Source organism: Belonocnema kinseyi, chromosome 2 (genome assembly GCF_010883055.1).
Source record: "Belonocnema kinseyi isolate 2016_QV_RU_SX_M_011 chromosome 2, B_treatae_v1, whole genome shotgun sequence".
NCBI classification, from domain to species: domain Eukaryota; kingdom Metazoa; phylum Arthropoda; class Insecta; order Hymenoptera; family Cynipidae; genus Belonocnema; species Belonocnema kinseyi.
In genome coordinates this window covers 91,619,163-91,631,640 of record NC_046658.1, presented here as the reverse complement: position 1 = coordinate 91,631,640, position 12,478 = coordinate 91,619,163, and the positions used below count along the sequence as shown (strand labels likewise).

General features: G+C 29.3%; 1 protein-coding gene across 5 annotated transcripts in view; it reads right to left on the bottom strand.

Moving 5' to 3' along the window:
- Nucleotides 1-12,478, bottom strand: part of LOC117168452 (complexin) — a 792,783-nt gene that overhangs the window by 55,397 nt on the left and 724,908 nt on the right. For 4 of the 5 annotated variants that reach the window (XM_033354110.1, XM_033354111.1, XM_033354113.1 and 1 more), the window contains one exon: nucleotides 6,547-6,710. In XM_033354110.1, the coding sequence (XP_033210001.1) occupies nucleotides 6,547-6,710 (164 nt within the window). The remainder of the gene's footprint in view (nucleotides 1-6,546; nucleotides 6,711-12,478) is intronic. The other variant, XM_033354112.1, reaches the window with a different exon arrangement.

The window sequence follows — 12,478 nt, the reverse complement described above, 5'->3', positions numbered from 1 at the left end:
TAAAATGATTCACGAATATCTATCGTCCGTCTGCCGCAAACAAAGTTTACGTTGCCCAACTATCACCAACGTGGAGGTCGACGAATATCGATAGTCTCTTTTGAGATCATTTTGATCATTTTGATCCTGCTGTTTCAGAATGTAATTTTGAGAAACAATGTAAGCAGCAATACATGTTGCAATCAATGCAAAATCTAGTAGTCCTTGGCGACATTGTTCATTATTACATAATTTTTTTACAGAAATCTTTCGTTTTCAATTTAGCTATATTATTCTTGTTGCAAATTTTCCAAATTACGGTAGCACTTGTAATTGATGATTCTATTATTCGTGAAAAAATTTTAAAATTCGGTCTGGGAAATTCCGATCTCGAATTCTCGTCATCTGATGAATCATCTCCATCAGAGCCAGAGTAATCTGGATTAGGTATGATGATACGTTCATCATTTTCATCGGAATCCCATTCCGATTCGGAGTTTGTTGCAATTTTTGAGGCTTTACGCTTTGGCATTTTTTTTGCTGGGTGTACTCGAAAATTCCCAGGATGACAATGCGGTGAAGGTGTGGTTTGATGTCAGAGTGCAATAAAGGTTACGGAGTCGTTGGAAATTTTTTATTGAAAAACTATGCGCTCTTCGGAAAATTTGTCAAGAATAAAAAGTTCTTCTAATCAGCCGAGAAATACGCCTGAATTTTTCCGGAACGTTTTGAGCAAAATTTTGAATTTTGAAAAAATTGTTCATATGCAAAATCCAAAATTTTGCTCAAAACGCTTCGAAAAAATTCAGGCGTATTCCTTGGCTGCTTACAAGAACTTTTTATTCTTGATGATTTTTCCGAAAAGCGCATCGTTTATTGCAAAAAAATTCATGAATGTTTTCACAAAAATTTTGCCATTAAGACGCCAATTTGAAAATACTAAAACGAAAAATCGATCTTTGAACCATGGATTCTCAAAGTTTAGACATTTATTCCACCGGTTAGTGAGATTCCAGGTTAATTACAGACTCGAAAAGCTTTGGAAAATGGTTCACAAAAAAAATAGGCACGAAAAATCACGTTTTTTTTTGTTTAAACTGCATTTTGGGATAATAAATAATTTTTTTGAGGAATTTCATTGGCATCGTCGGAAAGAGGAGATCTTAAGCAATAAAAATATATGTGTCTCAATTTTTTCTAGTGTCGAATAGTCCTAGTTATTGGCCGTTGAAAAGCATTGTCCCGGTAGTGGCGTTTTGGCCGTTTAAGGGTTAAACACATAAGGATTTTAAGTCAAGAAAGAAAAAAATCTGATTCAATATTTTGAAATTAATAGCCAAAAGACGAATTTCCTCTAAAAAGGTATTTTTTATCCAAAAATATAAAATTTTAGTACCACAAAAAACCTTTAACAAAGTAGTTTAACTTTCAACCGTGTAGTTAAAATTCCAATTTAAAAAAAAATTAATTTTTAACCAATGACGGAATGATCACATTTTTAGCTAAAAAGTACAATTTCAGCAACGAAAAAAGTTTTCAACAAAGTAGTTAAACTTTCAATCAATAAGATAAATTCTCAACTCAAATTATGAATCTTCAACTGTAATATTTACATTTTTAGCTGAAATATTAATTAAGAAAAGACAAATTTTATATAAAAATGTTAAAAACTCAGCGAAATAAAATCAATTTTTAACTAAGCAGTTTCATTTTTAACTAGAATGGAACAAATTTCTACCCAAAGAGATGAAAATAAATTCTCGGACTTTTACAAGGTTTTTCTTTAAAATCCTGGAATTTTAATGACTAATAAGCTTTTCTGACTTTTCCCATTTCCTAAAATAATTGCGTTCCAATTTAAAATCTTTCTTAAATCACACTAAGCCTATTATCACACTTACCCGTATGTAATTTGTACTTTGCGTTATTCCCAAATCGCTTTTTTGCTAGCTATGAAAATATTTCTTTGGATTTAATCTCTGACTTTTTTATTATAGATTAAACATCAGGAACAACATCGAAATTGCCAAGTTGCATGAAAATGCGTACTTTTTGAAACAATAATTATCTTTAATCTTTATTTATGTGGACAGATTTGCATGGAGGTTCGTGACTACTAGATAGCATTCTTCACACATATTAACACATGTAGAGTACCTTACAAACGTGATGTCATGAACAGGATACGTGTTCAATAACCCGTCAAAAGCTGTTGAATTTTTCATTGCTACTTACATGATATACAGGCAACTCACAATTTTATCATGAAAGCTATTATATTTTATTTAAATAAAAATCAACACCAGGAAAAGAAATAAAATCATACCAATTATTCCTAATTACGATAAACATAATAACGATAAAAACAGAAATTGAAGTAAGTGCTTTATGTAAAGTCTTTGTAAAGCATGATTAGATTTAAAAATGTTATATAATATAAACATTATGCTCATTAGTTCAACAATAAATCATTATTTTAACAAAAGTTATTTGCATTTAAGTGTTTTAATTATTTTTACTTAAGAGCTGCAGTTCTTGAACAATTTTAATTTTAAGAAAGAGCAATCAGTTTTTAAAAAATCTTCAATCAATAAAACCAGGCATTGATCATAATAATTTTATAAGAATTAAAAATAGTTTCAATCTTTCGAAAATATCTTATAACCATTAAAATTCATTATATCCCTTACGAATCCATGAAATCTTTTAAGATCCTCTAGAACTGTCTAGAATCTCCGAGAAAGGTGATATGCTTGGAGATTTCTATAATTTCCTTTAAATTAAATTTAATTTATTTTATAAATTTTTTTAGAAATCCTTGAATGTTCTGAAGTTTTAAGTAATTTTTCGAAAATTCAATATAATCCTATAAAATATCTTAAAATCTGTCATATCATCTAAAATTCAATAAAAAATCATGAAATCTTTAAAATCATGAAATCTTTAAAATCACTTGAAATCCTATAAAATTCTAAAAAATCTGATGAAGTCAGTTAAAACATTTTGAAATACACTAAAAGCTTTTAAATTCCTTGAAGTTTCTGAAATTTTTGAAATACACTAAAATAAATTACAAACCCTTCAAAGTTTGTTGCAATTCCTCTGAAATCTCGACAACACCCTCCAATTATGTTACATCTCTTGAAATTCATATAAATTGCTTAAAATCTTCAAATTTCTTTTGAAATCCTGTGTAAAAAAATGTGAAATTCTTTCTAGTTTCTATATCTCTGGAAATTTTCTATAGTTCTACAAAATTATTTAAAATCCAAAAAAATTCCTCTGAATGTCTTCTGAGATCAATTGCGTCGAACTAAGAAAAACCCTAAACTAATAAAATCCTACGACATCCTTTGAAATTTAAAAAACACTTTCCACCTCGGAAATCCCTTATGATTTCAGAAAAATTTAATGAAATTCAGCAAAACATGTTAGAATCTTCAATATTTTTAAAAATTCTTAAAAATGATAAAATATTTGGAATCATCTCACATACTCTGAAATCACGTAAAATCCCATATGTTCTGATAAGGCCCCTAGCAATATTTTAAATATAAATGATATCCCGGACATCACTAGTCGCCCCGAACTTTTGGAACGACTTACATGAAGTTTTCCATCTCCCTTACATTTTCAGGAAGACTAACTAGACGCAGCCTTTTTAAAATCCTTGGAAATTTTCTGAAATCCTATGCAATTTTCAAAGCCCTTTAAAAATGTTAAAAGATCTTATAAATTGTTTTAAAATCCTCAAAACTGATTAAATCCCTTGAATCTGGAAAACTCTCCAGTAATCCCAAAAAAATGAGTATAATTCCGTAAAATATCTTTAAATCTGTAATATCTGTTGAAATTTCTGTAAAAATTACAAAGTTTGTCAACCCTTTGAAACACCGCAAAGTCGCATAGGATCTAAGAGGCCCCTTGCACTCTTTTAAAATACTCTGTGATCTTTGAAATTTTTTAAATTCTTCGCAATCTTATGAAATCATTTCATAACCCTTAGAAATTTTTGAATATCTTAAAATTTTTCATAATCTGACAAAATTTTTTTAAATACACGAATTCCTCGAAACGTGTTAAAGCTTAATATATTCCTTCAAATCCTTTGGAAATGTTGAAATCCCTTAAATCTTTTAAATTCTCTAAAACCACATCAAATTCCACAAAATTTGACAAACTACACTGAATTTCCTAGAAGTTCCTGCAAATTTCATTCCATTTAATTTACTCCCTAATATTTTGAAGAAATAATTTTAATTCCACAAGTTTCCTTGAAAAATTGAAATCCTTTGATATTTTCTGGTAGATTTGAATAATTCCTTGCCATTTTTTAATTCCTTGAAATTTTCGAAATTCCTTCAAATCCCGAGGGATCTGTTAAAATACTTTAAAAGCTCTAAAACCATATAGAATATCTGAAATCAGTTAAAATACTTTACACCCTTTTGTCATCTGTTGAAACCTTTGTTATATCGTAAAGTTTCTAGAAATCCATTGAGGTATTTTGATAATTTGTAAAATCTTAAAAATCTCTTGAAACTTGACAAAATGGTAGAATTAGTGTGATTTTTTCCACTGTACTGGCAAAATAGTTGCACTCCTAAAAAGAATGTCATTACGTGTCAATAGTGGCTTGAGTCTAAGCCCTCATATTTTAGAAATCATTACATTTTTCTAATTATTGTACCGTCAAGATAAACCAATATCGAGGTAAGCGTAATTCAAAGGCAGCTTGAAAATTCTCTCTATCAATCATCCCAAATGAAGAGCTTTACAAAGTCATCATATGTTATAGATCACACAAAAATCCGAATAAAGACATTAATTTAGAGACTGACCCTGCATGCAGTATATTCTTAGAAAGAAGTAAAACTAAAACTTTCGTTTAATGAAATAAAAAAAAAATATTGCAAATGTCTTCATTCAAGGTAGAGAAGACATTAACAATATTTGAGAACGTCGTTAGTTCGAAGGCTACACGTGTCCTTTATATTTTCTTACGAGGCCACTCAAGATCCATTGACGAGAAAGATATGCATCTCGACACGTTTCTTTTTAAGGGTTAGCGTGACGCTTTTACATAGCGTCAGAACATTGTTCTTAGCGTTACGGTCGATCGTTCGTCGGCCCGTAATTGTCGAAGCACTCGAGGCTCTCGTTGGCTTTCAATTACGTCTGTCAAAGTAGCTTTTAAAGACCCTTAATTTACTATAGTACTTCCTTTGTCTCTAACAATCCTTTAGAACTTTCCTGACCTTTTTTCATTGTAATTCAAACTTTCTTTTTAAGAATTTAGTTTCAACTAAGGAAATGCTAAAGTGCATATTTATCATGATTTCTCATGTTTCTCAAACACCTTAACTTTTCCTGAACTTTGCCTTTTATTTTTCGCAAACTCTGCAGAAAATGAGTTCTTACATCAGATGATTTATATAAAACTTTGGATCCTTCGGTTACCAACTTTACCAACTTCTTAAGCTCAAGTGTTTTCATAACTTTGTGAAAGAGAATAGGAGATAAGCATAAAAAGTTGATTTCATCGATATTATAGTTACACCACTTTAATCTTCTTTCTTTAATTGGGCAACTTGGACAGGTGGTCGCAAGACTTGATTTTCAAAATTCTCTTTCTATTCTATGACTAATTTTTAATTTCTTTGACTGTAAATTTTTAATGATCAATATTCTTATTTTGTAATTTCTAAGTTATCTAAATCAAAAAATAATTAAAAGTATCTGATGAACATTAATAATGTTACTAACGCTCCTTAGAATTTAAAAGAATTGGATAAAATGTGTAAAAGTTCGGGGCGAAATTTAACGAAATCAGGATAAATTTATCAAAAATCAAAACAATTAAAGTTAAATTTAAAAAAAATTGAAATAAACAGAAAAAGTTTTTAAAATCCAAAAAATTCCAATTATTTAAGTGAAATTGGAGGGAATATAGAGGCATTTAAGGGAAATCAGAAGAATTTAATGAAATGCATTAAATTCCAAAGGCAATGAAAACAAAATTCAAGTAAATTGAAAGTAATTCTAAAATATGATAATAATTCAGTGAGTTCAGCAAGTCTAAAAATAAGTTCATAAAAGGTCAAGGAAACTGAAAAGAATTCTATGGAATGCCTAAGAATCTAAAACCCATCGAATTGAGTTGAATTACTCAATTTAGAAAAATTTCCCCGACAAAAAATGTTCTGACATTTCACTGATTTCTAGATTTTCGCTGACCTACAAGCCCCCTGTTGGAGTATCAAATATGTTGTGCAATTTTTTTTATGTATTAATTAAAGCACTATTAAAGAGTTATTGAAGAGTTCCAATTAAATCCTTGTGATAGAGGTTTTTTGGAAAATAAACGGCGAAAATTAAAAAGCAGTTGGCATCCCGTGAAAAGTTTTTACAGCAGTGGAAAAGAAAGCGATAGGAACCTGGAAATTGGATGATATAGGGGGTAAAGTTTAACGAGAGAGAGAGAGAGAGAGAGCAATCTTTCTCGTTTTATCTCGTTTTATAAAACGACCCAAAAGGCAATTGAGTAAGATAAAAAGTTTGTCTGACCTTGTCCCTGATCTCTTGTCGCATTTTTTCCCGTTCTTCTTCCATTTTACGGTGCTTCTCTTTTCGTCGGTCCTCAGCTTCCTTGATGGCCTCTTGCCTCTCCCTCTCGGCCTCTTCCTCCTTTTCCTTGTCATCTTCGTCACCACCTTCACCACCAACCGCCCCTGCAAAACAGACGGCCAGGTATTTTAATTATTCATATACATATTTTTTAAAAATCCCTTTAGGATTGAATAGCGTTTTCTTTCTTCCTGGCCGGACTTATATTCCAATTTAAAATTTTCTTTTGAATGGTACACCTTTCTGTACAATCAGATTGTCGAAATCCATTCAGAATTTAATTCAGAGAAGCGTGAAAGTAAAACAACTTTTTTTCGACGCATGCATGATTTTAGTACTTTTCAACGCTTACGAAGCAGGGCTAAAATTTCACTTCATAGTCCCTTGGAAGTGAAAAGTGTCGACACAGGTAAATAATAACAATTATCAAGCGATCAGTTGATCGCGTTGACATATTGTTTGAAGGATTAAACAATTTCAAAGCGATATGTTACCATAAAATACAAGTAAATTACCATTAGCTTAAAAAATTTCCTAAATGCATATTAAAATTGAAATAAAGCTTTTAATTTCTCCGTGTGAGCAGTAATCATACCAGTGATAAAAGAAACATCTAAAATCGTGCATTTATTATAAAAAGTATCATATGCACTAAAGGAACTGGCACTTCTTACGAATCGTGTATTTCTAAAAGATATATAGAATATGTAGGAGTTTTTCAAAGGATAAAATAAAATTAAACATTTGAAATGATTCAAGAAAAAACATATATTTTTTAAGTTTTTGAAAAGAAAATACGAAGCTTTTTAAGAGTTTTGAAAGGTTCAAAAAGAATAAGTAAATCTTTGTATGATTCATGGGACAATCTCAGTATAAAATGTTGTTTGCGAATCCTGAGAAAATTTCTAATGATTTTTCACTTTGAAAGAAAAAATTTTAAGAAAAAATTACACAATATTTCAAAACACATTAAATTAGTTTCTAAAATTTTTAAAAAAGAGCGCATAAAATTTATAGGCAAAATATTTTAATTTTGCAACATATAAAGATTTTTTGAAATTCGAGTAAGTTTAGAAGATATTAAGAATTATTAAAATGATCAAAAAATAACAAAAAACTGGCAATACTAAAAAAATTTATAACAAAATGTTGAGTCAAAAGATTTCGAATAAAAAGTTTGGAAGCTTTTTAGGATTTTTCAAGGATTTAATAAGATTGAAAAAAAGTTCTTTGGCTTCCTAAGAAAATTTCAATAAAAATTTAATTGTAAATAATGAAGTTCAATAGAATATTTAAATTTGAGTAAGTTTCAGTAATTATTTCTAGGATAAGATTTAAAAAGATTTCCAAAATTTTATGAAAGATTTCACAATTTCTTAAAAATTTCTGAAAGTCATAAATATCTTTTAAATTGACTCAAATTTTTCTATAAGTATAATTATCGGTAGTTGGTAGCTAATATAAATATTAAAAATTAAATTACTCTGAGAGACGAATTTAATAAGGGAATTAAAAAGTAGTTAATCTTGGTAGAAAGTTCTTCATGATATGGTTACAAGTGAAATTTGCTAAAGGCAATACAAAATTATGAGCTGTGAGTTATGTCTGTGACTGCTTTCATCTATTTACTCAGCAATTTTCATCGACTTATTATGTCTCTCGTTGGAGCTTGATATTTCTTTGAAGTATATAACGACCTACTATGTTAAAATTTATGAGAATGAAAGGGTAGAATGTTGACAAAATTAAATAACCTTGGCTGATTTTTAACTCATCCCTCTGAATTAAGATTTTTTTCAAATACTTTTTTCTCTTCTTTCAAGAAACTTTTCATTTTTCTAGTTGTTGGATCAAATGCGAATTTACTTTATAGAAGCAAATCAGAAAATGCAATTATCCTGGTTTAAGAGCTAAGTCGATAAAAAATTCGAGTGTTTAAGTTGATAATGTTATTATTCTGTTGAGAAAGCTGCAACTTCGTTAAAGATTCGTTTAATTTTTGGCTGAGAATTAATTTTTTCAAATGAATATTTTAATGATACATTTTTCGCTGAGAATTTATTTTTTATTGTTGAAAACTTTATATCTTGTTTAAACTTGAAATACTTTAGAAAAAATAATTTGTTAAAAATAATTTGTCGTTGTTGAAGGTACATCGTGTCAGTTGAATATTTAACCAAATTTGTAGAAAATTTGACGAATTAGGTCGGAAATTCATTTTTCGTTGAAGACTCATCGTTTTGGCTGCAAGTTAAACTATTCATTTAAAAATTCAACTATTAAACTAAAAAATTCATGTATTTTATTCAACTCTGATCTATTTCGGTAGAAAATTCATAATTTTCGTTGAAAATTCATCCGTTGTTGTTGCTGCAGATCATTTTTTAAAGTACAAATTAGACAATTCAATTTCATTAAATTTCATCTGTATCGAGTAAAAATTATCTTTCTTGTTGCATTTTTTTTAATATAAAAGTTTACTGTTTTTAGAGACTAGATGAAGCTATGAATTATTTATTTTTTCAATTAAATTTTTCTAAAAAGATCTTCTCTTTTCACTTCGTTGAGAACGGCTCTCAGGATATCGAAAAGAGATATTTATTCAGAAAAAATATAATTCAACCAAATTTTTAATTCATAACTCCATCTTGTCTGTAAAGAAGTTAAAAATTTTTTGTTAGAGCACTTAAACCGTAATTTTGGCTCAATATTATCGTCTTTTATATTCGCTTATTCAGACTAAAGACTTAAGCTGTTACTAATAGGCGCCACCCTTGGGGATAGACTCAGTAATGACCTAACTCAACCTTAACGTTTTGCTCGTTTCTCTCGTCTCTTGAAACTCTCTTTTACTTCCTGCAAGGTAATATAGTGACATCGTTTGTACGATAACCGCGAAATTAGCTCAGATGGTTTGATTTCTCCCGGAGGGATTGTCTAAGTCGATTTTACTATGCCTAGAGCATCACTGCGCTGCTCTAATGTAGTCAGTAAGCCTTGCTTGGACTTAATTTATCGACCTCATTTCCGAGCCTCTAGGGCATTTAAGATAGTCGACTTTTAATATTGATTAAAGAGTTATCAACGCTTAGTCAGTACTTTCCATTTGCCTAATATCATTTTTGATTCATTTAATATTTAAAAAAGTTGAACAAACATTTTGGAAATTATACAAATGGTCATTAGTATTTGTTAAATATTATTTCGATGATAGTTTCAACGATACAAAATAAAGTTTAAAACATAAATAAGAATAGGCTTATTTTATTTTTAAGTTTAAGTTTAAGTAGGTATTTATTCATTATGTTAATAATAAGCCGGCCGGTAGGGTCCTCTTTTAATGTGAATTGTGCAAATTTTTTACAAGCAATTACTATCTTAAATACGAAACAAATAAATAATTCAGAGAATGTCATTTTATTTGATAAACATATTTTTAATTTGACTATTATTTCTTCATTATTTTATTTGGGAATTATTCATTATTAAAACAATTTCCTAATTGATTGGATCCATCAATTTCATAATTCGGAAATTTGATTTTGTCGAAAATTTTGTAGTGTCGGATGCTTTAAAATTTTGGCAAATTTATTTCGAGCATTTTCAAATTCGTGAATGTTGTAAACTATTGGAAATTTTATTATTGGAAGATTTGCAGTTTATGGGAAATTTATAATTTCTGAAATTTTATACATCAAATGTTATCTTCTTATCAGAATTTAACTGTGTCAGGAATTTAATATTTTTAGATTTTTCAATCCTCTTCACAGATGATGTAAATATTCATACACACCTAATGTATTATCATTAAAAAATTCTTTTAATTTCTAGAATTATTCTGTTAAAAATAACGAATTCAACGATTTCAATAAATTTGACGCAAAATAAGTTTTGCTGATTTAACAAAAATTTCTTAAGGTGAAAAAATATTCTTAACAATTGAAAAAATACCAATCGAGCAAATAGTTTCTTCAGAAACCAAATAAAAACGGAAATAGTCTTAACATTGGAAAATAAACTTCCGTTTAAACGTCTTTGCAATTGAAAAAACGACATTTCTTCATTAAATCAAAAAGGTTATATTGAAACAGTATCGATTCTATACAAATAAGAACATTACAGAAGAAAACTTTTTATTTATATCTATAAAAGCCTACGAAGAATTAAAACAATTTCTTTAGTTTCTATACCCTTATACTACAAAATTATACTGAAAGTATAAATTTTTTTTTCGGTTAAAATTAAGTCTTCCTTGATAAATTCTGACATCATTAAATTCTAAAGAAGAAAATTCAATTCAGTTTTGTTATCATTTTATTTTGTAAACATATAGTCACATCTTACATTCAAAACAGAACCCTACACAAAATAATGCTCTTTCAATATTTTTAGATTATCGTGTGGAATTTTTTTCGTATAGAATTTAATTGTTTAATTTTGTTTCGTATAAAATTTAATCACCTAGAGTTCATTTTCTCCTAAAAATAATATTTCGCTTCATATAGAGTTTCACACTATAAAGTTTAACTATATACAGAGTTAAGCTAAAATTATTTTAGTTTTGTATAGGGTTTTACAGTATAGGAAGATCTCAATTGTTAATAAGGGATGGATGAAAAATATCGAAAAGTAAATTTCTGACACTGTGACATTCCCGAAAAAGAAAATATTCAAAGTACGAAGTTCGCGATAGTATCGTTTATAGAAATTGAAAATTTACGAAATAACATTGCTCACAATATAATTAAAATATCCGATACTATAAAATTTCCAAGCCTGAAAAATATTCAAATGACAAACTTACACAATTTACACAATTAAAAAATTTGTTTCACAATGATAAATGAATAAAATGAAAATTATGATCATCAAAGTATTTTCTTTAATTCATTATTTATAATATCAGTAATTTTGTTTCTGGACTCTTCTATCATCGGTAATTTCCAAAATCGGTAATACCATAATATGTAGGGAATTTTATTACTCGGTTTATGATCTAGTAGGCTTATCCAAAATGGTTACAGTCCTTAGCTGTGAAAAACTCCTCTCTAGCTCCACTGGGATTCGAACCCAGGTCTACCGATTTTTCGAATTCCAGCGAAGCTAGGAACGAATTTTTTTCAAAACTAAAGACTGTAATCATTCTTAAACACAATAGCAGATAATAAATCGTCATACCACTGCCAAAAATTGGTTTAAACAAGATATTTCTAAGCATAAAGTTTCTCATTATCAAAGGAAAACGTTTTCAAGCAATAAAACCGGCTCTCATCTCTGATGATTTAAAATTGCCTGTAAACAAAACCAAGAGTTTCTGCACGATTTTTCTTTTCTCGCGTATTTGTCTCGTCCCAATGGAATCGCCGCGACTTCGGTGGGTTTAACGAAGTTTTATTAGTTTGCAGAAAGATTAAGCGGGTTTGCGTCCCCAGCTACTAGTATGGCTGTTACTTACTGAAAGAAATGGGAATTCCAGCCTGCGTCTACATTCGTCAAACGCAGCTGCACTCAGGCGAATACGTTTAAAAAATGTACCTAGGAAACTTTTCACATTCATTTTCTAAATTCAACCCAGAGACAAACAGAGGAATTCAAAGAATTTGAACAGAGGAAATTTGTCTTTAGCAAAAACTAACAAGCTTAACAAATAGGGTGGTGAACATTTTTCTCTTCCGAATTTCCATGCTTATTCCTCCTCCAAAATTGATGCGAGTCCACAAAAAGTAAGTCCGGTTGTTTTTTTAATAACAATTATTTTAAGAGGTACACCAAACTCTCGGTTTCAGTCAAGTTACGAGGGTTGCTGTCAAATGGCCGTGCACTGATTTCGAGGGAACAGAAGCGTGAACAGTGAGGGCCGCTTGACTCGTTT